General features: G+C 41.8%; 1 protein-coding gene across 1 annotated transcript; it reads right to left on the bottom strand.

Annotated features, from left to right (window-relative positions):
* Positions 1–15,427: 15,427 nt before the first annotated feature.
* LOC121995849 (transaldolase-like) lies at positions 15,428–21,932 on the bottom strand. The gene is made up of 13 exons (XM_042549623.1): positions 21,785–21,932; positions 21,572–21,686; positions 21,409–21,487; positions 21,237–21,312; positions 21,083–21,166; positions 20,867–20,971; positions 19,888–19,968; positions 19,705–19,769; positions 18,605–18,674; positions 18,433–18,510; positions 16,957–17,054; positions 16,743–16,878; positions 15,428–15,612 (listed from the first exon to the last, which is right to left on the bottom strand). The coding sequence occupies exons 1-13, from the start codon at positions 21,833–21,835 to the stop codon at positions 15,466–15,468; spliced, it is 1,185 nt and encodes a 394-aa protein (XP_042405557.1). The 5' UTR covers positions 21,836–21,932; the 3' UTR covers positions 15,428–15,465.
* Positions 21,933–27,589: the final 5,657 nt, after the last annotated feature.

The raw sequence follows: 27,589 nt of genomic DNA on the forward strand, positions 1-27,589 counted from the left end.
TGCGATTTCAACCCTTGCCCCCAGCGTTTTAGAGCTCCGACGGTTGTGTTCTCCTGCTTCCGGCGATCTCCGGTGTCTCCCTTCGATCTTCCTTCTTTTTCGTAAGGTTCTCCTCCTGCCTTTCTTGTTTCCGGTGCATTCTTTACATTTCTTTCTCCCGTTTTTGCTCCCGGATACTGTTCCGGCGATCTCTTCTTGTTTCTGTCCTCTTTCTTGGCCCCCTTCGCTCAGCTAATGGCTAGTTCTTCACACCCTGAAGACCAGCCCCTCGGCCCATGGTACACCACCATGCAGTCCCGATTTGACCAGTGTGATTTTGATATCCTGACAGACAATTTCGAAATTCCCGAAGATTTTGAACTTCTTTTGGCCGGTCCTTCCGCTCGGCCGCACAGGCCGCCGCGCGGAGCCTTCTGTGTCTTCCGCGACCAATTTACCGCCGGTCTGCGGTTCCCTGTACATCCTTTCATCCTAGATATATATAATTATTTCGGTGTGTCGCTCGGCAGTCTAGTACCCAACACCTTTCGTCTCCTTTACGGTGTTGTTGTTTTGTTCAAGATTCACAACATCCCCCTCTGACCGGAGGTCTTCTTTTATTTCTACTACCCTAAGCAAGCCGAGCCGGGCACCTTCATGTTCCAAGCTCGACCCGGCTTAGTCTTCTTCAACAAACTACCTACTTCCAATAAACATTGGAAGGATTATTTTTTCTACATCCGCATGCCCGATCGGGCCAACTTCCCGACCCAGTGGCAGGTCAGCCTACCCCCCACTCCCGAGTTGAAGAAGTTCAAGACCCGACCGGACTATCTCCACGCTGCAAATATACTAGCCGGTCTGCGACTTGACATCAACAAGCTTCTTCACGAAGGAGTGATGTACATCTTCGGCCTGAGTCCCATACGGACTCCTCTTCCGACCGGCTTCGGTAAGAACTTTGCTTGGGCATTTGCTTTAATTGCTAACTTATTTCTTTTCTTTCCCTTGCAGCGGATATCGTCATGGATTCAGTGATGACCGACGTTTTGAAGAGAAAGGCGGCAGCTCTGGAAGCCGCGGCGGCCAGAGAAATGGAAGCGTTGGGTATCCAGCCGGTCGGATCCCACGAAGGAGAGAGCGGGACTCAAGCTGAGTCGGCCGCTCTAGCTTCTTAGCAAAACGTGGCCAACGGAGCCACCCCTCCTGGAGAACCAACTGCCCCCGAGGAAGGTTCCGCTCGGGAGGAGGAGCAGCCTCTATAAAAGAGGCGCCGAGTGGAGACTCCCCTGCGGTCGGCTACCTCCGCGGTCCAACCATCCGAGCGGGTCACTGCGACTGCTCGGGGCAAAGGCGCCAGAGACCGAAACCATTTCGTCCGACCGGATGCCTTCTGACTGGGACGAGCCAGTTGCTCCAGTTGAGGCTACTCCAATCAGCACCCTTCCGCCCGCTCGCCACTCAGTCCAGCGCTCGACCATTCATTCCCAGTTTTCTGCGCCGGCTTCTGATCCCCTTCCGACCGCCGGTCGGACGACCCCCGGTCATGGCCGCACGATTCGGGTCACTCTTCATCTCCCGACTGAAGAGCTGCTTCCAGAGGCCGATCGCCCAACCGCGCCCGAGCACACCATCACCTTGAAAGGGCCCCTAGCTGAGATGTGGGCCGATGCTCGGGCACGCACTGCGCTGATCCCCCTCCGAAACTTGACCAATAGCCACATGCGGGAGGCCACGGGGGTAAGTTCGCTCTATTCGAAGTTTTGTATGCATTATTTCCGATCGACCGATAACAACTCTAATTTTCTTTTTGCCAGAGATGGGTGGAGGAGATTGCAGTCTCCAACCGCCTAGCCTTGGTGGATGAAGAGCTGCGACAACTGAAGGCAGCAGTTGGTCCGTCCGGCCCTCAGGGCCCTTCATATTCCGAGCTGCAAAAGGAGCTGAAGAAAACTCAAAATCTGCTGGCGGCCGAGCAGAAAAAGACAGCTGATCAGGCCCACGCCTTGGCCGAGTCCGAGCGACAAGTCAAGTCGCTCGACACAAAAATAACCCTGGCCACCACTCGGAAAAATACAGCTATCTCCGATCTGGAGAAAAAGAACGTGGAGGCTCGGGCCCTGGAGCTGAAGATAAAGGAGTTGACAGAGCAGCTCGACAGGGAGAAGGTGGGCCGCTCGGCCGACGCGGAAAAGCTTCAGAATCTGAACGAGGCCCTCACTGGCTCCCAGGCAGCTTTCAAAGAATATCAAGATGCCGAGCTGAGTCGAGTCACTGCCTTGAGACAGGGCTACATCCGCTCGCCCGAATTCTCGGAGAAAATTTGTGAGCGGATGTACACAGCCTTCGACTTGCTATGACCGCTACCATGACATATCTGAAGTCCAAGGGTCTTCTTCCAGAGTCCACTAATATTCCGGCCGGTGATCAGGTGGCGCTTCTGGATAACATCCCCAAGACCCTCTACGATTATATCGAGTAACTTTTGTAATTCGGCCCGGCTAGATATGATCCCTTTTGTACTTAGGCCGCCCGGCCTGAAGTTTTAATTTTAATGCAATGCTTTCCTTGTATTTGCTGTCTTTTTCCCTAACCAAAATGTGTGCTTATCCGCTCGCCCATTATTACTTCTCGTGCTCCCCAAAAGGGATTGTAACAAAGTAATCGTCGTGATCTCCCCGCTCGGCGAAATATACCGTGTTCTTTGATGATAGAGCTCGTTTACCAAATGCCAAGTACTTTTGGATACTGGGCCAATCGGAGCGTAGAGACGATCGAACGGTATCGAAATCGTGTGCTTCGGGACATTGGCCGTACTTTTTATTGTTTCAATCCGCTCGGATCGTTTATAGACGCCGGCTCGTCTCTCGATATTTAACGTCGGAGCTCGACGGTCTTCCGCTCGGACGTTTATAGACGCCGGCTCGTCTCTCGATATTTAACGTCGGAGCTCGACGGTCTTCCGCTCGGACGTTTATAGACGCCGGCTCGTCTCTCGATATTTAACGTCGGAGCTCGACGGTCTTAACGGCTAATCTTTAACACAGCCGCTCGGCGGGCATACTAGCCATCCTTTAATTCATTTCTGCTTCCTGCATTACAAGGACATGGGCGACTATAATATACTCAAAAATGAATTACATCAGTGCACCTTTCACCAAGCTCTATAAGGCTGGAGATGATTTGCACTCCATGGCCGATCCAGCTGCCGTCCGTCTTCATCCTCCAAATAGTAAACGCCCGAGCGGAGCTTTTCGATGATTTTGAAAGGACCCGCCCACGGAGCTTCTAACTTGCCGACGTCGCCGACCGGCTTCACTTTCTTCCAGACAAGATCACCGACCTGGAATGATCTTGGGATTACTCGTCGATTGTAATTCTGTTTCATCCTTTGACGGTACGCCATCAGCCGGACAGATGCCTTGACTCTCTCTTCTTCGACCAAATCCAGCTCCATGTTCCTCCGCTCGGCGTTGTTGTCATCGTAATTCTGGATCCGGACGGATTTGACACCGACTTCGACGGGAATCACCGCTTCGCCGCTGTATACTAGATGAAAAGGCGTGACACCCGTTCCTTCCTTTGGAGTCGTTCGGATGGCCCATAGGACGCCCGACACTTCATCCACCCAACTTCCTCCCAAATGGTCGAGCCGAGTGCGCAGAATGCGAAGAATTTCCCGATTGGCTACTTCGGCTTGACCGTTGCTTTGGGGATAGGCTACAGATGTGATGTGTTGCTCAATGCCATAGCTTTTGCACCAATCTTCAAGCAATTTTCCTGTGAACTGCCGCCCGTTATCGGAAATAAGTCGTCGGGGGATGCCGAACCGACAAATGATGCTCTGCCAAATAAATTTCTTGACCATTTGTTCGGTGATCCTGGCTAGCGGCTCGGCCTCCACCCACTTGGAAAAATAATCGACCGCCACTAGAAGAAACTTCCGCTGTCCGGTCGCCATAGGAAATGGACCAACGATATTCATTCCCCACTGGTCGAACGGACATGAGACTGTTGATGCCTTCATTTCCTTTGCCGGTCGGTGATAGAAGTTATGGTACTTCTAACACGAAAGGCACGTCGACACGGTCCGAGCGGCGTCTGCTTATAAGGTTAGCCAGAAGTACCCGGCCAACAGGATCTTCTTAGCCAGCGATCGTCCGCTCAGATGCCCTCCGCATGATCCTTGATGTACTTCTTGGAGGATGTAAGCCGAGTCCTCAGAACTCATGCATTTCAACAGCGGGCGTGAGAAAGCCTTCTTCTAAAGCTGATCGCCGATGAGTGTGAACCGACCAACTCTCCTCCTTAGCAGCTGAGCTTCATTCTGATCGGACGGTGTGGCGCCCGAGCGCAGAAACTCCGTGATGGGTGTCCTCCAATCGCTCGGAAACGTGAGGGTCTCCATCCGGTCGACGTGCGCCACCAAAGATACTTGTTCAATTGGCTGCTGGATGGCGATCGGCATTATTGAGCTTGCAAGTTTGGCTAACTCGTCAGCCGCTTGGTTCTCCGCTCGGGGTATCTTCTGGATAATAACTTCTCTAAAGTCGGCCCTGAGTTTCTCGAAGGATTGAGCGTAAAGCTTGAGCCGAGCGTTGTTGATTTCAAAAGTACCTGTGAGCTGCTGAGCGGCCAACTGGGAATCCGAATGAAGTGTTACCCGACCGGCACCCACATGCCGTGCTGCCTGCAAGCCGGCTATGAGGGCCTCATATTCTGCTTCATTGTTCGTAGCTTTATAATCCAGCCGGACGGATAAGTGCATCTTTTCTTCTTGTGGGGAGAGCAACAGTATTCCAATCCCGCTTCCGAGCCGAGTGGATGATCCGTCCACAAATATTTTTCACATAGCTTCTGGCTCTGAATTCTACACCTCAGTCACAAAATCAGCCAAGGACTGCGCTTTGATTGCCGAGCGGGGTTGGTATTGGATGTCAAATTCACTTAACTCCGTCGTCCATTTGATGAGCCGCCCGGACGCTTCTGGATTCAATAATACACGCCCGAGCGGGCTATTGGTTTTGACAATGATGGTATGCGCCAGGAAGTATGGACGAAGACGCCGAGCGGCGAGGACCAGAGCGAAAGCCAGCTTCTCAAGCCTAGTGTAGCGAGATTCAGCATCTTTTAAAATATGACTAAGGAAATACACGGGCTCTTCTCCGCTCACCCTTACTAATGCCGAGCCGACTGCTTGCTCGGTTGAAGACAAGTAAATACATAATGGCTCACCCGCAGCCGGCTTGGTTAATATCGGGAGGGAGTTCAGATATGCCTTCAAGTCTTCGAACGCCCGATCGCATTCTTCATCCCAGTGAAACTTAGTGGCCTTGCGCAAGATTTTGAAAAAAGGAAAGCTCCGGTCGGCAGTTTTGGAGATGAATCTGGACAGAGCAGTTATCCGACCGGTCAAACGCTGCACTTCCCTTGTATTTCTTGGAGGCGGCATGTCTTGTAGAGCTTTCACCTTGCTGGGATTTGCTTCGATGCCCCGCTCGGTCACTATGTACCCCAAGAAACGCCCTCCTTTTGCTCCGAACAGGCACTTCTGGGGATTTAGCTTGACTCCATATTTGCGTAGCGTTTGGAAGGTCTCCTCCATGTCTTTGAAGAGATCGGCCGCTCGGACGGACTTGATGAGAATGTCGTCCACATAAACTTCCAGATTCCGCCCGATCTGCTCCTTGAACACTTTGTTCATTAAGCGTTGATAAGTGGCTCCCGCGTTCTTCAATCCGAACGGCATCACATTATAGTAGTAGGTGTCGTCGGCCGTCACGAAGCTGACTTTTTCTTGATCTTTACTGGCGAGCGGCACTTGATGATAGCCTTGGTAAGCGTCGAGCATACATATTAATTCGCAGCCGCCCGTAGAGTCCACTAGCTGATCTATCCGGGGCAGAGGATAAAAGTCTTTCGGGCAAGCTTTGTTGAGATCCCGAAAATCTATGCATACTCTCCACTTGTTACCCGGCTTGGAGACTAATACTACGTTCGCCAGCCAGCTCGGGAACTGCACCTCGCGTATATGGCCGGCCTCCAAGAGTTTTTCCACCTCCGCTCGGATGATGGAATTTTGCTCGGCGCTGAAGTCCCTTTTTCTTTGCTTTACTGGCCGTACGTCCGGTCGGACATGTAGCTCATGCTGCGCTATACTTGGAGAAATTCCGGGCAGCTCGTGTGTCGACCAGACGAAAACATCATGGTTTCTCCGGAGGCATTGGATCACCTCCTCTTTCTGATTCGCCTCCAGGTCGGATGCGATGAATGTCGTGGCCTCCGATCGGGTCGGGTGTATCTGCACTTCCTCTTTTTCTTCATAAACTAAAGAGGGAGATTTTTCAGTTATAACATTCACCTCGATCCGTGGCGACTTCCGAGCGGAATTTGCTTCGGCTCGGACCATTTCGACGTAGCATCGCCGAGCTGCCAGTTGATCTCCCCGTACTTCTCCCACTTTGTCTTCGACGGGGAACTTGATCTTCTAGTGGAAGGTAGAGACGGCCGCTCGGAACTCACTGAGCGCCGGTCGTCCCAGAATGACTTTGTACGATGAGGGGGAGTCGACCACCATGGGCAGCAGCTCGGCACGGTCAATTTGTAGTTGATCGAACGCCTTTCTGAATATTATGTTGACCAAGCTTCCTGTGTCAACAAAAACACGGTGAACAGTGTAGTTAGCTATTACCGCTTTGATGAGCAGAGCGTCGTCGTGGGGCACTTCAACTCCTTCCAAGTCCCCAGGCCTAAAACTGATTTCTGGTCCACTCGCTCGCTCTCGGCTACAGCCGACTGCATGGATCTGGAGCTGCCGGACGCTCGCCTTTCTTGCTCGATTGGAGTCTCCTCCGGTCGGCCCGCCAGCGATAATGTTGATCTCGTCTCGGGAAGTATTACTTCTATTTTCTTCTTCCCGAGCGGATGGTCGAGACCGTTCTCTGGATGTTCGGCGATTCTCCTGCCTTGGGGAGCGATGCCGATCGGGAGTCTGTTGCTGTCGCCTATCAGCTCGCGTCCAATCGACTTCATTAGTTCTCTGTCGCCTGTCGACTGAGGGAGACCGTCGGCCGACATTCCGGGGAACGGGATGAGCCACGAAGGGAAGACTTCGACAATCCCTTGTGTTGTGCGTATCCGTCCGGTGGAAGGAGCAGAACATCGGGGTCCATTTCTTCTTTGGCTTGGGCCGGGCGGCAGATACCTCTTGCACGTGAGGCCTGACATGGGGGGAGCGGATTGCTTCGGCCCTCGGTCCTCTGGGCGGCTGATGAGCGGCGTACTATTTCCGCTCGGCAGGAGGGGCCCGCTCGGTTGGAGTTTCTTTTTTCCTGGCCGCTTGCACTTCCTCTACGTTGATGTATTCGTTGGCCCGGTGTAACATGTGATCATAGTCTCGGGGCGGCTTCCGAATGAGCGATCGGAAGAAATCCCCATCCACGAGGCCCTGTGTAAAGGCATTCATCATGGTCTCCGAGGTGGCCGTTGGAATATCCATGGCCACTTTGTTGAACCGCTGGATGTAAGCTCGGAGCGATTCACGGGCTTCTTGTTTGATGGCGAACAGACTAACGCTGGTTTTTTGATAGCACTGACTGCTTGCAAAATGATGGAGGAAGGCCGTCCGGAAGTCCTTGAAGCTGGTGATGGATCCGTCCGGCAGCCTCCGAAACCATCGTTGAGCCGATCCAGATAGGGTGGTGAGGAAAACCCAACACTTCACCCCATCTGTGTATTGATGCAGGGTTGCCGTGTTATCAAACTTGCCCAAATGATCGTCCGGATCGGTGGTTCCATTGTATTCGCCGATCGTCGGAGGCACGTAGTGCTTGGGCAGAGGGTCTCGTAGAATAGCCTCTGAAAATTGGCGATTAATTCGCTCGGGCGATGAGTCCGCTCAGGGGGCTTTCCCTTTTCTATCATCTCGTCTCGGCCTCTCATCAGAAAAAGATCCCCGATCTCTATGAGTGGGTGCGGCTTCGGGGGTGCGGAATAGAGGCCGATGAAATGCAACGGTGGCAGGTGGTGCTTCCGCTCGACCGCCAGACGCTGATGTTGCTTGCTGCTCTGGCCGCTTGGCTGTTGCTTTCTATTTTTGTTCCACGAGCTTGGCGGCCCTCAACTCGATCAGAGCGTCAAGTTCCTCCGTGGAAAGCGTCACCGTGTGTTGTCGTCCAGCCTCGTTCATTGTTTCCGTTCGGATACAGGAGCGTTCCCACAGACGGCGCCAATTTGATCCTGTCTGAATGCTGAACCAACGGACGCTGGGCACGTGGCGCTCCCCGGTTGCTGGTGTGGATCTTCGACTGGTTGCACGAAGCTCCGGCGAACCTGCACAGAAGTCGGGTCGGGAAGGGGTTCCCGGCGGCGACCCTCCGACGCTCAAGTCAGGCAAGCAAGCAGTGGCAAGTGGCTCTCGAAATATCAGAATACGTACCTCAGGCAAGCGAGCGTGCCGTCCGCTCGGCCCTACGATCTTGTTCAATGAGCGCCAGAACCCCGACTTCCATAGGGGTGCCTTTTTCCATCGGCTAAACACCGGGCGGCTGCCCGGTCGGTTAGACCCCTTTCTCCGGTCGGCCTGGTTGGTCCGACCCTCTTCGATGAAGCGCCCGGCTCTTTGACTTCCACGTGACGTTGACCTGGTCCCCTGTTCTTACCGCCGGATCACATGTCATGCTAACGAAATCAGAAACCTCACGTATTCTACTTGATATCCATTATAGAACACCAAGTGTAAACGTCTAAAAAGAGAAGAGAAGGATGATGGTAAACAATATGAGTAAAAAAGCTTTTCTTTGTACTCAGACAGCAGATATCTCTATAGAAGCATTGCTACACCGGTGTTTTTTTTTCCTGCTAGATTGAGCTTACTAGCTAGGGAAATTCAAGCGACACTGAACTTAATTTCAACGATTTTGAGTTGACAAACAAGTGCTCACCTATATCGAAAATCTAACAAATACTAAAAACCAAATTCTAGGGGAAGATACACAAGAACCTCAAAGAAATTGATACAGAAAATGTAGAATGAAGATAAAAGGCTTCAATAAAAGCTTCCATAGTTAAGCAGCACTGTTCGTTAAGGACGATCTAAGGACCTTTGCTTGTATCCTTGATAACATTCAGGTTAAAATCCTAATAAGGGGAGGAAGAATGCCTAAGCTAAATCTGACAAAATCAACTTTTTGATTGAAATTGGAGGACAAGAATTGCAAAAGTCAGATCTACATTTCTGAACCGGGGAGATTGGAATGCAAATCATGCTTGGAAGTCATAGAATCGTTAAACAGAAGATAGAGCTACCTTGACGCCAAGAAGGTAGGGCATCTACACCTGAGCGTGTTGCTAGATGAAGAAGATCCTCATGGAGGGCTCGTTGGTCAAGAACTTTATTGATCTAAAATCGGGGAAGATAGCATAATGGCTAGGTGGCGTTGAGGTTGATTGCGAGGCGACTTCGAGTAGGAGGGACCTGGTGCTGAGATTGTGCCTACGTATCAAAGAGAAGAACTAAAAGTAAAAAATGTCATTAACTGGATCAGGGAGGGATCTCCAGCACAAGCATTCCGACGCTCAAATTAAATAGAGGATTGTGGAGAAAATGAAGAACTGTGGCGACAAAGAGTGAATCCTGATAGTGAAGTTTACTTGCGTTTGTAGATGGAGACTCCTTATATGATATTACTTTCCCTCTCTTCATGAATATCGATGCATTACTAAAATAAGGTTGACTATTTTGACATCTTTCTTGAAATAGACCCATCATTCTTGTGTTTTGTAGGGTAAAAGTTTCTGTCAAATAGATTGCATAGGAATATTTGTTGGAGCAATCTTGCCTCAAGATGGTTCGGGGTGACCATGAGTATTGATAGTTTGGGCAAAAGGTTTAAGTTAGGTTTATCCTTTTATTTAATATGTGTATGTAAGTGTGCAGGTTTGTAGGATACATATATGACTCAGCTTGATAGCTTCCGGTCCGATGAAGGATGGAGCATCCAAGGGACCGTGAACAAGGTAGCAAGGACAAGAGCTGAGGGAAGCAACTTCGAGGCATACGCGAAAGATGACATTGGTACAAGCCGCGAGCTTGAATGCATCCGAGGGACGAGAGTCAAAGGAAATAGGCTTGAAGGCAAAAGGTTAAGACTGCAAGGAAAGGGTCAAGTGAGTCGTAAGGGTGAGAGTTCGAGTGTTGAGAGATTGCACTTCGGGTACCAGTCAACTGGTACTTTCATCAGTCGACTGGTTCAGTTAACTGAGAGCGAATAAAATGCTTCTATTTGCTCAGCCATTATGGAGCAGTCTACTAGTACTTTCACTAGTAGATTGGTATCAAGTCGTTGGGATGTAATAGTCAAAATTTCACAGAGGACAATCGATAGACACTTTCACCAATCGACTGGTAGGCAGAGTTTTTAACCTGTGACCTATATAAGTATATAACCAAGGCTTGGAAGCTTGATTAATATTGATGAAATTAGTGGTGGATAACTCTAATTAGTAGTCAACAAGTTTTCTAGTGCTCATTGTAATCCAAGAGGTCTTGATTAGTGTTGTGGTGAGGTTTCTCCACCCACAAGGAGACTTGAGATAGTCGGAGTTTTTCGGGGACTAATCCACCGATGGATAGAGATCATCCACCTCAAGGACAAGCCATGGAATGGAGTAGGAGCAAGCAATCTCTGAACCACGTTACACTGAGTGTGTTACCAGTTTGTCTTTCCTTTAATGTTTAGCTTGTTTGTTTTATATTATTCCACTGTGCTAATAGCGTAGGCAAGCAGGAAGAACTATAAATTGGGGTCACTGTTTATCTAACCCCCCCTTCTAGTTGGCCATCCGATTTCCAACAATATTCTCTTGATTCTCTAATGGTTACATAAAATGATAAAAAGGGATATTAGACCGTTGAGTTGCTCGGTCATTAATACACTTTGACGGTGTGTTGGACGAGTCTCCTCTGACGTCTGATTGGACCTCATTCCCGGATGGGGTTAGGTCGCCTAGGATTGTCAACCATCTCGAAGGCTCAGCCTTCTTGAGGGCTCGACTCCCTTAAGGGCTTGACCTTCTTGAGGACTCGGCTTGACCTCCTTAAGGATTGACTCGGCCTCCTTGAGGATTCGGCTCGACCTCCTTGAGGACTCAGCTCAGTCTCCTTGTCTCCTTGAGGACTTGGCTCAACCTCCTTGAGGACTCGACTCGATCTCCTTGAGGACTCGACTCGGCCTCCTTAAGGACTCGACAATTAGACATTTCAAATACATTTCTTCATGGTCATTTTGAGGAAAGTGTATTTATGGAGCAACTACTTAGGTTCATTCATCCACAGTTTCCATCTCATATTTATCAACTCAAGAAATCCTTATATGGTCTTCGGCAAGCTTCTCGTGCATGGTTTTATCGATTATCTAATTGGTTACAAGCTCAATGATTTTCTAGATTATAGACTGACTCGTCTCTATTCCACAAATATAATGATGAATTATGATATTTTTTCTTATATATGTAGATGACATCCTAATAACCGATAATGATTACAAGGATATTACAACTTTATTAAGTCTTCTTAATTAAGAATTTCTTACTCAAGATTTGGGTAATGTTCGTTGTTTTCTTGGTATTGAACTTATTCCACATGAGGAAGACTATCTTCCCTCTCAAAGCAAATGCATTGATGGGCTTCTCTAAAGAGTCAAAATGGATGGAGCACGTCCAATTTTTATACCAATTGCTATAAATAACTCTACAACTTCTTCCTCTCATACTCTGTCTAATATATAAATTTATCGAAGAATTGTTGGAGCCTTACAATATATCACTATCACACGACCTGATATTACCTTTGCAGTAAATCGTGTTTGTCATGCTCTAACTTAACAAAATTGGGATATGTAAAAAAGAAAACTTTACTATCTCAAAGGTACTATTTTACATGGTCTTCTTTTATATCGTCAATCATCTATAGATTTACATACATATAGCAATGTAAATTGGGCAAGCTCTCCTAAAGATAGACGATCTACAAATGGATATGCAATATCTCTTAGATGAAATCTTATCAAATGGAATTTGAAAAAACAACCTATAGTATCTTGTTTAAGCACTGAGGTTGAATATAAAATTATAGCCAATATAATGTCTGAAATTATTTGGCTTCAACCATTTCTTTCTGAACTTCATCTTGTATCAAATATTGTACCAAAAATTTGGTGCGATAATATTGGAGCAACATATCTTACAACTAATCCAATCTTTCATGCTCGTACAAAATATGTGGAAATTAATTTTCATTTTGTTCGTGAACATGTGACAACTCAATAGTTATCCATTTCTTATATTTCTGCTGAAGATTAAATCATTGATATATTTATTAAGTCATTATCCAGATAACGTTTTAACAAACTAACAAGCAAACTCAACGTCAAAGATCTATCGTTAAATTTGTCGGGGGTAAAGAAGAATTATTTAATATATCAGAATTGTCCTGATCAAATAACCAAATCAAATCAAGTTAGTATTAGGATTAAGATTATTAAATTAATTCTGTTATAATTATTAAAATAATTTTATTATTTATTAATTGATTAAATATTTCTTATATATTATATATTATACTGTGATAAATATTAATAAACAATGAGATTTATTATTGCTCCCATAATTTTTTTCCCTCTTCGTATTCTTCTTCTGACAAGAAGTTGTTGTTAAGGAGAGTGAAGAAAGCATGCTATTGGGCGAGTAGGAAGGGAAGGTTTACATTATAAAAGTTAAATAAGTTGATTAATATGTTTATACATATAATATAATATGTTGATTAATACGTTTATACATATAATATAATGACATTTATAAACTACGTGTTGGTCTATTTTGATTTCTGTTTTTTTTTTTAAAAAAAAAGAAATTAATCATTTTTAATTAGTGTCCTTTTATAACTAATTTTAAAATCATAAATATCATTAAGAAAATATATGAACATGGCGGTGAGAAGCAAGATGCTGCGGTTAACGTGGCTGGGAATGTTGTTAATCTAGTAAATTATTGCCCCAGTCATCTCAGAGAAATAAGACCTAAGATCCCTAGGCCACGCGCCTTCTTCAACACTCCGAAAAGGGTGCCGGCATGGGGCAAACTGCTCATATCAGCACGATGCTTCTCTACCGCGCGCCAAGAACTGAGCAGCCAAGAGAACCAAAGAGAATTATATTAACAAGTTAGATGGAGGGATTGTTACAACAGGAACTAAAGGGCCCACTTTATGTTCCACATTGTGTGTGTGTGTTTTTTTTTTCTTTAAGGTGAACTCCATAGTTAAAAAAGGGTTGATCAAGTAATATCAATATTCAAGAACGTAACACTGGTGGGGCTTTGAAGTTTTGGTTAAATCTGTCTAATGAACTTTAGATTTCTACAGTCCAATTAATTTGCTGGTTTGTGTCTTCATCAAGACTCGTGCAGGCAGGCCTTCTCCAGCTGCTGGAGTGGGCAAGCAGCTAGAGCTCCTGAAGCAGACAATTAGTGGCGGCGCCAGCACCTATTTCTGTGGCAGCTTGATTGCTTATATAATGAATTCATGAATTTATCGCAGCAACCGAGCTCCGGAGATCCTGAACTGGAGAGGCCTTCTGCAGAACTTCTTCGGTCTCGGCTCAAATGGGTGGTAGCAGCCTTCGCTGAGCTCGCGCTTTGTTGCCGCTAACAGATTAGATCGAGGCGACCCTTCCTGATCGTCACTGCGAGGCTCAGGATGAGCAGTCACAGGCTCAGGATGATGCGACCCTTCCAGATTGCGAGGCTCATCTGGTTTTTGCTCTGCAAATGTTGGAATAAGCTTAAGCGACCCTTCCAGATTAAGAGGTTTATCTGCAGGTTGATGCTCTGTTGTCTGCGGATTCGATGGCTTAGTTTGATCATGGTCATGGAGTACTCTTCTAAGGCGGATATTGCCATTTTTCGAGGCCGACACTATCTTCCAGGTTTCTGAGGGAGTTGTCGTCCGTTCAGCCAATAAACCTTCAGCACTCATCTTGACGGGGTTGCCACGGCCAGACTCCTCCTCCTCCTCCTCATCCTCAATCGCGTTGTCAAGGCTATCATCTTCCTTCTCCTTCATTGCTTTGCCATCGTTGCGATGGTCCTCGTCGGCCTTCTCGACGTGGGGAATTGCTGTGAAGAGCATTTGTACAATTTTATCCTTCCGGATCCTGAACTCGTCCGGGTGATTGGAGGCAGCGAAGTGGATGGCTTGTCGGATGACGTGGAAGACGTCCGATTCGCCGGCCGCCCGAAAGACCTCCCGCCAGTGATCCAGCGTCTTGGACGAGGAGATCGCCATGGAGAAATTGGACGTCAGCGTCGGCGAAGGAAGACGGAGGTTTGATTGTGGAATGATGTGACTCTTCTCCTCTCCTCGATAGATAGATATATATAATGATATATCCGCTTTCATCGGAACCGGCCGCCAAAAAAACGAAAAAACAAAAAACGACCGCGGTCGAGCCCATTATTATTCGTAACTTCCCTAACTAAATGTACAAGTACAACCTGTTGTATCGTATTTATTTTGAAAAAATATATTAAAAGAAAATTCTACGAAATTGAGCAGATGATTTTAAAATTTTAAATTTAATTAAATTGAACCGTGATTGATAAATCGAACAAACTCCAATAACAACGGAATACATTATCAATTGACTGTTTTAAAATAATAATAATAATTAATTTGATAACCGAATAAATTAATCAATTTAATTTATTAAATTTTAATAGTAAAATTTAATCCATTCAATTTATTCCAAAAAATAAAAACGATCAGTTCAATTTTCACTTCTTGGAGTAGGTGATCGAGAGACGGTGAATAAGTGAGAAAGTAGAGTTATCAATGAGATGATTTTGAGTTTGTTGTCGGGTATCCAATTCTAAAAGAAAACTATAACAATTTATGGAGTTAAATCGTTAGTTGAATAATGTTTGCAAATCAAATTCAAGCCTTATCCTCTGGCCGATACGCAAATGACATTTGTCACACTGGACCATTAAGTAATATATTCAGCCATTTAAACATCCTTGTATATCATGATGATCTGATAACTAGCACGCAAAGGAACATGTAACTTCCTCATTTAGCTCATCGTAAATACAGCCATGAAAATCCTACCAAAACAATCCAGAGTTTATGAAGTCAACAACAGAATTACTCCTTAGCCTACCTGATCAGACTCCTTTTGTTTGATCTCCGAGCAAAGGTCTGAGAAACCTGAACGTCGTTAAGAAAGAAATGAAGACAAAAACAATGGTATCGAACCGGTCTTTAATTCTCAACTCGATGGACAGAACTGATCTTGCCTTGAACCAATGTAGGTTCAGAACAACTGGATCATACATAACCCTAGATAATCCAAGAAAACCTGGTGCGACTAAATTTTTATCTTCCAACTTGTAATTTTCTTTGGTAGCTCTATCTTCAGAAAGGTATGAAGTTCAGACATTGGGTGGTGGCCAGATCTTCCCAAAAAGCTCTTCAATGCGCCTGGTCTGGTTCACATACCCTTCAAGACCAGCAGCCAGAAGCTCCTCTGCAGCAGGTCCAATTGCAGATGCAAAACTCCTTTGATCCCACTTCACAAGCTGTGGCATGGAAGACAAACATCTGAAGCAGTTTCCTCATGCAATATAACAGTGAATCTTTGCATATGAATCAACAGACAATTTCGATGTTGATGTTTTGTAAAGAGTAGAAAGTGTGGAGGGGAAAACCTTCAAACAATCTCTCACATCTCATAGAAGGTGTGAAGACCTGTAAATCTCGTAACTCCAAATAAGGTTCCTACAATATGCTTAAATAGCAAGATGTCCTGACCTAAGTGGCTTGCCATTCTCTCGCCCTTGCTGACATGATAGAACATGTAAAAGAAAATAGGAAGAGCCAACAATAGCTAAATCTAGTGGTAAGTGAGTTAGATGCGAAGGACTTTTGACTAAAGGTTGTGGATTTGAGAATCAATATCATCTAATGCAGTGCCCCCCTCTCAAGTTCTATATCATCAATATAATGTGCTTAAATACTAAGAAGTTCCCAATTGAAATATCTTGACATTTGAGCCCTCTCTTAAGCTTTAAGATTGTTGAAATATAATATAACAAGAGGAAGGAGGAGCATCATCAAGTACTCCCCTTGATCAATGCACCAATTTGTTTCGCTCAACTTGAGCGTTTGACTGATAACTTTAAAGTATAAATAGTTATCATTTTACAGACTTCTGTTCTAATTATACTAAGATTTAATTGCAAGACTTCCAATTCAACATCTCAATTCCTGCATGATATGGGAACTGAACATAAATATAAATTATGGAGTACAGGAAAGTAAAAAAAGTAGTAGATTGTACAGTCAAAATCCCAATTGGCTACATTTGTTACAAGGTACTTGGGCTTGGTTGTAATGGTTGACGTAATTAATGAATAGAAGTGTACAAAAGTGAAATCAATCTCATGGTTCATGCATCTAAAGCATCTTTATCTTTCATTAACTGAAATAAGAATATGGGATGTAACACAGTAATGGTATGGCAGGATGACATGGTTTCAGAAGCAGCTTTGGTGGGGGAACTCCTCACCAGTTAGCACGCATAATCTTAATTTGTAAAATCAAACAGATATCTTAAAACAAGCATAATATGAATTTGATGAAAATGAATCACAAACACATACAAAAAAGGATAATTAATTTTTGCAATAGAGAAGAATTAAAATCTTACCTCTTCTTCTGTAAAATTGTACACACTAGCAGACCCTGGTGCTAACCTTCTCACGTAAGAATAACGTTCCTCAGGATCAGTAACAGATTCTTTTAGGGACTCTAGAATCTTTAGAGGTGCAATTATGTAATCAATTCTGAGAAACATTCCTAAGGTTCAATTGACAGGAGCAAAGCAAATCCCAGAATATACAAGAAGATAGAACAAAGGCTACCCGAGGAGGCTAAATAAATCCTGCTTATTCCGAACTGCAGCTGCCATCAGCTTTGACTTGTAGCCATACTTGTGAATGTAGTTGTAAGTTTTCTCAGCCTGCGTTGTTATTAAAAAAAAAAGAAAGGCAAATAGCAGCCTATTTTGATATGAGTTATATTTTCTACCTGTATACAAATCAATTTCAGAACAAACATATTTCTCACCAAGGAAACATCAAGAAAGATTTCTCTCATAATTTCATTCACTCCAAGAAAACACAAGTGAGGGATTACTTACCTATCCTTCCCTAGAAATGTATTTACCTACCTCACTTCCCTCTTTAGCATATTATTTTGCAAACTTGGCCTTACAAAAAATTGTCTTTAGCTATATATATGGGTGGATATAAGCAGAGCTCAGTGGATTCATGGAGAAAAGTTGATAATCCTTAGGCTGTTTATAAGTTTTAAGTATTGAATGAAACATTGCACTTAATATTCTTAAGTGCACTATTTTTAGCCCTTTTTTTTAATATTTCTACTCAGTCTTTTTTTCTAGAAATTTTGTTCAATATGATAATATTTATATGTAATCACAGATGTAATAGATCATTTTTGTTCTCTTTTTCATTAAGAAAATTACTCTCCATTAAACATAGTGCAATGTTCCTAGCTTTTTATTTTTATGAGTAATAGTTTATTCAGAATTATATAGTAACTAAAAGAAGAAAAATTTAATAATTTAAAATTCATCCTTATGTAACATTCTATTCAACAGGTGGCTAAACATTTAGACATATAAATATTCCTAAAGTCTCATGATTATATAATGTCAAGGCATGAGACTCTTTATTCTAGACCTAGCATGGTAATAATAGAATGTAATAATTTTTTTTATGATAATATTATGTTTATCATAATAATATTTTCACAAATTAATTATTGTTGGTTCCTGAATTCACCATTGACTGGCTACTGTTTTTGAATAATTGTTAAAATGATAATCCCACATGGACTAGTTATCTCTTATCTTGTATTATATTTCCGTAAATTTTGCAAAAGGTCCTATGCTGACCTAGCCGCCCCCAAATGGCTGGCCTCCTCTTATCTTGTATTATATGTGGCAAAAGACGATTCGTTAGCCCCCAGCACACCGGTCAACCCGTCCCTAGGCCAACACTTATCTTGTATTATAGCCTATATAAGAGGAGTCATAAAACTTATTTTGATAAACATTATTCTCAATATTCCAATTTAATTTTTTATTAGATAAACTTGTTATATTGATTACTTGATCTACAAAATGTTGACCAATGAAGTGTCTATAATCTTATTCTAACACGCTTTCGGAAATGATTCTGATAAACCCCTCGAATAGAGTTATATTTTCTGTAGTAAAGTCATTTCTATGAGACTCACAAGGTATTGCTGTCTCATTAGCCACATAATATCAATTCTTACATAAACTTTCACCAGATGAGAACAATTGAACTTACCAAAGCCAATCCAGGATCTTCACCATTCTTGCTAGAAGATTCAATCTCACGATCACCAGAGTGATTGCGAGCCCAATCCTGAAGTGTACTTTCATATTGACTATGAAGTGTACTTTCATATTGACTATAAGAGTATTCACTTTAAGGCATAATAAATCAACACAAGAATTACCCTAATACGGCCAACAAATATCTGGATAACAGATGCACCAGCTTGAGCTGCAGCTGCTGCTTGAGGAAAACTTCAAAGGAGGCAAAAGCATTAAAGATCAGAACAGCCCAAAGATGGAATTGCCAGCATAAAAATGACAGCAACACTTGTTATCGTTGTTGCAAAGTAATGGATGATCTAATCCAATGACCAACAAGAAGCTAAGTTGGAATTTTGAAAATCCTCTTTGATTAAATAGATAAGGGCAAAAGGACAAGATTTGTCTATGTGCAATCAACAAGGAGTGCCCAAATGACATGATTTTGCATTTAAACTAGTAAACAACAGCAAGCAGTTAATTATTCAAATAACATGAAATTCAAACAATGGCAATAAAATGAGAAAAGAAACACAGAATTTCTATGACTTTTAGTATGGAAATACTCTTAGAAAAAAATGGAGGAATGGGGTCAAGAACTTTTTTTCAGAGTTCAGACATATAAAATCTGCAGTTAATCAATGACAGCATTTCCAAAATAAAAGTACCAAAAAATGTTTTTATAAAATGGTTGACAATGCATTTGCTTAAAACTTGACACAAAATATGTTGCAAGTTTTATTTTAAAAAATTATGACTATGTATGTCAGTATCTTATTTATGGGAAATGAATGTTTAAATGCCCTTAAGTCTAGTGGCAGAGGCATGTCAGAGGTTATGGGATCACTTGATCCAATAAAAGATTTGACAACTCACCATGGTTAATCAATAATGAACAAATAATATGTGTTTAACCTCCCATTTTGTTTAAATTTGAAACCACAAAAGCTAACACAAGGTCAATCAATTCACCTGAAATATAGACTAATATGTTTGTTTAGCAAATGTTTCAATAGCTTCCTATTTTCTCAGAAAACTGTTCAATTCCAAATATATTCAAATTTTTGTTGTCTTTTTGACAAAAAAAAAAAAAAAAAAAAAAAAAGTAAATAGTTTTTCTATTTTTCTTCTCTTTTATCAAATTCTTTTTTACTCTAGAGCAATTTCATTGTCCCGCCAAATTCTTAATTTTCAATTTTGATGAACTAGTATTTTTTTTTGAATTATTAGAAAATGTAAATACCTGTATACAAAGGTTAAATGGGTTTGTATTCCTTCCAATTCCAGTAATCTAGAGGCCTCTATTCCCTGAATATAGGGGGGAAATCTTTAATCGAAGACAATAGATTGAACATGAATCAGCCAATATTTGCATACTAATTCATTCAATATTAGAAATTCTAGATAAACTAAATTCATGTCTTACTTGCCAAGTTGAAGGAATTTTGAAAAGTAAACGCTGTGGAGAAACCTCTAATTCATTGTATAGCTTCAACAGTTGATTGACCTGGAATTCCATTACAGAAAGTGCTACACGCATCAGATCAATTTTTTTACATTAATCTATGGTCCCCTATCTGAACAAATGCTTTGAACAGGGATCAAATCCAAACTATAATAAGAGCATCCAAAGAAATTACAATGATGAACTACCTCTAATTAAAAGAGAGTGCCCTTGTCACAAAGTCTCCTAATCCGAAATGTAAGTTAACATCCAGTGACCACCACAAGACCCTATAATGGTACGAGCCTTGGGACAAAATTATATCAAAGAAGTAACCTTTATACTTAAAATCATGAAAAGGATAATTATCAAAATAGCATCCTATTGCCTCAAGTATAACAGTTGTTCCTCTCTTTATCCATACTTACTAAAAGTGAACAATTTCAATCAAATTGTTCACTTTTATCAACTGAAACAAAAATCATCCTAACTCTTATAAAAACAAACAGTTTTTTTTTTAAATTAGTAATGGAGGCAGTTTTATGTGAATATTCACTTGTAGCATGTCTAGAGTTACAAGAGAAATTAGATAAAATGAACAATTTTCAATCTTAGTGCAACCAAAAGAGTGGTAAAATGGGCATATTAGAGATGGTGGGGGGCTCCCTTTGGAGAATAATCAAAACATTAGTTGTCCATTTGATGATTTTAAAAATAATCAGGATTCCTGCCAAGAGGCGTGCCCCTAGACTACTTTTTCAACCCACAAAAAGACGAGGTGTATATGGTACCAAGATGCAAAAGTTGATATGGAGTTTGTAGAAAATATATCATGGACTAATCCAGACAGGTTTAACATGAATCTAAGTACAAACAGAATACAAAGATAAAGCAATCAACAAGCCAACACCTCATATCAAGCAAGCAAAAAAATCCAAGATGATTAACCTTACGTCCTTACCTTATGAATTATGTCTTGGGTATCATAAGCCAAGCGAGCGTCGACTTCTGTTGACACCCTCCCAGGGACTGATCTAACTAACTCAGCTCCCACATTCACTAAGGCCTGCCAATTGACCAAGTTCATTATTGCCTCTTATTATAGTATAAAAAAAATTAAACAAAGAATTTCTTAGAAGATCATCCATCTATATAAATAAGTAGTGTAATAACAAACCCTGTCGAAGAAGCAAGACAACCGTTCGCTAGAATCCTCTAGTCCAAAGCATTCATTAGCAGCCAATGCTGTCTCTATGGCACTCTACCATCAATAAGTTTAGAAACTATACCTCAATAACAAATTTAGTCCACATTTTTTCAGAATTTCTCACCTTAAACTTGGTGTCAGGAAGGCTGCAAATCCCCAAGAGAAGTGAAGAGCTTACCGTGGCAGCTGTTGGAGGGAACCTGCGGCCAGATTCCACGTCGAAATAAAATGAACAGGACATCAAAGTCTAAAAAGGTGAATTTGAACAACAAATACAAGGATTAACTGAGGCATGCCTCTCGAAATCATCGAAGACCACGGTATCAGGGACAATCTCGCTGAAGCTTGAAACAACATCCAGCTCGTTTCTCAAATCTAGGAACACCAAAAAACATGGAGCTACTGATATCCTCATCCAACCCCGTAATCACATGAAAACTCACCAAATTGGACATTTACCAGTGCCAATGGGGTATGAACCACTGCCAGCCGACATCCGAACTCCTGTGAAATATCGAGGAACTCCGTTCAAGAGGATGGAAGGAGATCGCGAAGAGCATCTCCAGTTGCAAACCTAATCGAAGAACAATAACCTATCCAAATAAATCCAGCGCAAAGAGAGGCAAGTACAGATCAAGGGAAGAGAGAGCGAAGGAAAAGGAACGAGCGTACTTTTGGGAGGAGAGCAGTGGAGGAAGGAGAACGACCGACCGAGATCGCCATCGCTACTAACCAACCAATCGACGTTCGGAGGAATGCTCTGTGCTCCGGGAGTTCCCTTGGGAGCTATTTATCGATGGGAAGGGCTATCCAGTATCCACAGCCCATTTACTAAACACACCTCATTTTCTAAATACACCTATAATAACTTTTTATCATATCTAGAAATCATTTATTGAACACACCTCATTTTCTAAATACATCTATAATAATTTTTTATCATATTCTTTTCTAAATACATCTAATTAGGGGCGGATTCAACAAAGATTATAGAGTTTCACTGATAGAGATAAAAGATACCACCCCTTATTTCATATAAAAATTGATCATGCTCAGCTCAGATTATAATCGTTTCTCCATGCTTAAATTTCTGGATCTACCATTGCATTCAATAATATTTCTATTTTATCTTTCTAAAAATCCTACATATCCTTAGAAAACATAGTATAAAAAATCTACATCTCTAACTAGAGGTGTAAATGAGTCAAATCACTCGCGAGCGGTTCAATTAAAACTTGACTCGAGTTCTGAGTTGACCGAGCTCAAGCTGAGCTCAAGCCGGCTCATTTAATATTCGAGCCGATGTCGAACCCATTTAATATTGGCTCAAAGGCTCGTCGAGCCTGTTCGAACTCGGCTAATTTAATATTTTAATATTTAAAATAATTATTACTTTAAAGTTAAGTAATAAGTTGAGTAGGTGTTTGTGACTAGAGTATTTCATAAGGTTGTTAGAGGTTGAAAATTCAAATCTTAACTTGTGTGCATTTGTTTTTACATTTAAATTCACTGTTTTCAAACAGAGCTTGAGCCCATGATTAAATGGCCGAGTTGAGCTTGAGCTTAAATTCAGAAACTAGCTCAAACCAAGCCTCTTTAATTTTCTTGAGCTCGAGCTCGAGTTAACCCAAGCTCGAGCTCGGCTCGGCTCATTTACCATTCTATCTCTAACTTTCCCTCCCTCCTCTTCGTCTCTCTCACCTTTTCAATGCACAAACATCAATCAGATTTGGACAACTCGATTTCTAACAACACCGTCAAACAATGATGATCAAATTATACAGATTAGTTCTCATTTGGTCTTTCATTTTACTCTACATTATCATTACATAAGTAAATTTTTATTTTTGTTAGATTTGTATTTAGTTTTCGTTTATGAGTATAAAAACTTATTTGAATATGATATTTTTCACATAAATGACTTTAGAATGTTGGGTTGTTGAAATTGTAAATGTTGGAATCTCAGGTTGTTTTGATATGATCAAACAATTTAAATTAGGTCCTGTGGTATTTTGACCTTGTGTTTAAGTGTGCAGGAACTTAGGAGTACAGGAAGTCGAGCGAAAGACGCAGCTAGCAAGAAGGACGACACGGGAGAGAACCGACTGGCTCGGTGCGTCTGAGAGACGAGGCGCTGCGGATGAGTACACCGGCGGATGAGAAGGAAGCATGTGGTATTTCCGAGGGACAAGAAGTCGGAGCGGAAGATTGTTCGGGGAGCAAGAGACGTAGCCAACGAGAAGGTCGGCATGGGAGAGAGCCGACGGGCTCGGTGCGTCTAAGGAACGAAGAGCTGCAAATGAGTACGCTGGCGGACGAGAAGGAAGCACGCGACGATTCCGAGGGACGAGAAGCCGGAGCGGAAACTTGCTCGAGAAGGCCGAAATCGGATTCAGGTGAGCCTTATTTCGGTTGACCGAAATCACCCAAGTGAGCGAAGCGGAAGATCTGGACCGAGGCGAGCAGAACCAAAACAGAGAGCCCGGACCGTAAAAAGTCAACAAAGTTGACTTTAAGGGTCCGAGCGCCGGAATCCTTCCAGGCGTCTAGAATGCGATTTTTGACCGGATCACGTTTGACCATGATCCGTTGCGAAGGGGATAAAGTTTTATCCCCTTCCAGACGCTTAGAACCCTCCAAGCACCCCGACCAAGGCTATAAATACAGCCTTCGTCCAGAAGCTAGACAACACAAGCAATTTGATATTCAACACTTGTACGCTTCTATTGCTTAGTTTAGCTTCTCATTTTCTGTGCTTGAATGCTGTAAGAAGCTTCTCCGCTTGAAGGATATCTTTATTGCGCTTCAACTTTCTTGGATTAACAACCTCCCCCGTTGTAACCAAGTTAAATCCGTGAGTCTCATCTTTTTAGTTTCTTTCTGTTTGTTTAATTATTGATGCAAGTGTTTGTTTAAAGTTAGAAGTCCGAGAAGGGTATTTTGTTTTTATATTATGCAAGGCTATTCAACTCCCCTTCTAGCCGACCTTCAATGATCTCAAACAATAAAATGTATGGTAGAGACATGATGAAAATCTCAAATTTCAATTGTGCCTCATTCGGCCCTAGTCCGCCGAACACATTGTTGCATGTTCGGTTACCATTGGCTAAATGTATTAGGATCTATTCGATCATAGTCCATCGAATGCAACACAATGTGATCAGTTGATGACCACCGAACATAACCGAATGTGTTCGATTTTTGTTTGCCGAACGAAACACAAAATGTTTAACCTCTAGCAGTTGAACACCGACGAATTTGTTCAATTTTGTGTTTCTGAACACATTGTGTTTTGTTCGATTTTGAGTAGCGAACAGCTTTGTTTCCTTTCAACAATACATGTTGATTGTATATGTAATTTACTTGTTTCTTATGTGCAGTAAAAATGTTGAAGACAATTTCAAGATGGAATAAACCAACGACTTTTGACAAAAAGTGTCAAAAAGAGAGACTTGCACGAGAGGTACAATCATCACAAGTATCCCAAGAAGAGGTATCGCCACAAGTACCACAATAAGAAGATGTGCACGAAGAGATACCTCCACAATAAAATTTGCCTTTAGGAATGAATGAGGGTGAAGTAGAGCAAGATCTCGTTGGAGGGAATAATGAAGATGATGAAATATTGTGTGAACCATCGCCAGATGGTCCACGTGATCCATCACTATTGTGGAGTTTTAAAACACACATAACATCAAAAATTTGGTTTGGTGAAGAGTGAGATGTGCTCAAATGTCTGTCATACAATTAAATTACTGTAATGAGACTTCAAATCAGGAGTAGTTCAAATGTGGAGGAGTCTATTTAGGGACTCCTATCTTGATCAAGTGAGGGAGCTACCGTACTAGAAGCCGAATAGAGATTTAATTGGTGCTTTTGTAGAATGTTGGCAACTAGAGACCAATACCTTTCATATATCATTTGGAGAGATGATAATCACTTTAGACGACGTGTATTATCTTCTTGGTCTATCGATGATAGAAATTCCATTACATCCTACAAGTGATGACAAATGTTACATTCATCAACAGATTAGTCGATTGTTCGGTGCAACGTTGGATGAAATTAATAAGTCCTTGAAGGGTATGAGGGGTTCGCCTATGAAGTTAGAGTGGCTAGACAGAACTTTAGTCATAAAATTATTGATAATTCTGATGATGACACTCTAACATATTCAGCAAGGGCGTATTTACTGTATGTAATAGGCTGCATTCTTTGTTTTGACAAGACTTGTACTCAAGTCTCAACAGACCTCTTGGATTTTTTTTCGAGGATATAGGTATGACACGTAGGTATGCATGGGGAGCTACTACTTTAGCTCATCTATATCGACAGTTGGAGCTCACATCTAGGATAGGGGTGAAATAAATTTCTAAATATTTGACTGAGGTAATAGACATTCTATATGTATATTTATTTTTGGTATTTAATTACCTTGAATTTAATATATTCTCTCACATGTAGGTATGGATATATGAACACTTCCTAACAATTAGGCATCCTCACAACCTACAATATAATGTTAGAGAACTACTTGCAATGAGGTGGTCACAATAGACACATGCCAAAGCATCGTTAAAAGGTGTACAAGTATATAGAGTGGTTGAATTTGTTTAATCTGAATGATGTGAGTACTTAACTTATTTTATTTATTTATTTTTATTTATATACTTATTCAACTATTTGATTTAGCGTCATATAATGTGAATATTTTGCAGGTCATTTGGGATCCATATGTTGATGTGAGACATATCTTTCTATATCTTGAAGTTACTTTTTACTATGGTTGCATAATATCATTGAAAATTGTGGAGTCATACCATTCTGATCGCATGCTCAGGCAATTTGGACATGTGCATACAATTCCACTAGACCCTTTTGTTCTTGTTAGTGCAAGAAGAGGTAATACACATGTCCATTACAATGTCTTATGGGGAGTTCTTGGAGGGTACTTTGTAGCTTGGGATAGTCATATTTTGTCAGATACTCATCGTGGTAGATTGGCTAACCTTACATGGGAGGGTTTCCTAGAGTATATGTAATGGTACAATAAGTACTCTCATCTGATTGTGAAGAACCCATAACACCAATCAACCTATATTCATAAGATGGTAGGTGTGGATGTTATCCAACTTTTGGAGCGAATCATGGCTGCACACAATTTGCTGGGGCCAATAGTGTAATGATGGAATTCCAACGATGAGAGTCTAATGCTAGATCAGGTGATGCCAACAGTGCAGCAAACATATGTTGTATTACAAGGGCTGAAATTGTATGAATACGAAAATGAACAACCTACTTCATCACGAGGCCTTAGGTGAGAAGACGATGATTTTCATGTATTGCATGTATAGTCATCTTGAATCATTTCATGACATTTACGGGCTTTTGAATTATTTTATGTAATTTATTATTTTAATATTATAGGTATACATTTTTGAACTTTATGTAGTTTTTTGGATTATTAATATAGTTTTTGCATGTTTAATGTTATTTTGATAATATGAGTATGTTTATTGTAAAGAATTATTATTTAGATTTTATAAATATGAATATGCTTGTCGGACGAGATTTTGTAAATATAAGTACGTTAACAATCTTAATGATCATTCAAATGACAATGTCTATACTATGAACTATGCTACTATTTCTTAATATATGATTATACAGTGCAAGTTGATGAGTATAGACAAAATCTCATCTTGTTGTGCATGGAAAACGACATTCATACTACTTGTGAACAATGGGAGGCAATGAATGGCCCTCGCAAAAAAAAAGTAAACACAAAAAATGAATAATTAGCAATGCAATAAATTATAAATTAAGAAATATATATTGTTGAACTGAAATTAAACATACCTGAATAAAATGATTTCCATTCACATGTGCAATATAGATAGACTTTGGAGGCTTAACCACGGGAGTCCTCAAAGACAAAAATGCATAATATAATTGAGCAGACAAACTAACTTGGGCAACATTATATCTCGATACAACAAGATAACACATTTCTGACAAAGACATCTAATGTGAGAGTGACGCTGCTTCATTAAAACAAATCAACATGTGTGTTTACTACTCCAACATGGCCATCTTCATTGAATATACCTTCATATAATATTTCTAAAATATGTGATCTCCTCAAAAAGGTCTCATCTCACCCTCGGTTGTGCATCCTCACCAAAACCAAGTAGACCAGTAATGGAATGAAAACCACAGTGACCATTTGCTGCCACCGCCACATCTTTAGTGCCAACAATATATTCGTGGAGATGATAGTTGATCAATATAACCAACAGTGGAAGTTAAACATGTACGATGACAAATAATCTATTCAAAAGTGATATAAAAAAGTCAATTGCATCTAAAAAAAATTAATGGTTATTTCAATGTATTGAAAAATAAATGTTGTTATCTTTTGCTTTTATCTCCTCGTTGTAGACAATCCTATAGGTTATGTAAATGTTAGTCCGCTAA

Source organism: Zingiber officinale, chromosome 6A (genome assembly GCF_018446385.1).
Source record: "Zingiber officinale cultivar Zhangliang chromosome 6A, Zo_v1.1, whole genome shotgun sequence".
NCBI classification, from domain to species: domain Eukaryota; kingdom Viridiplantae; phylum Streptophyta; class Magnoliopsida; order Zingiberales; family Zingiberaceae; genus Zingiber; species Zingiber officinale.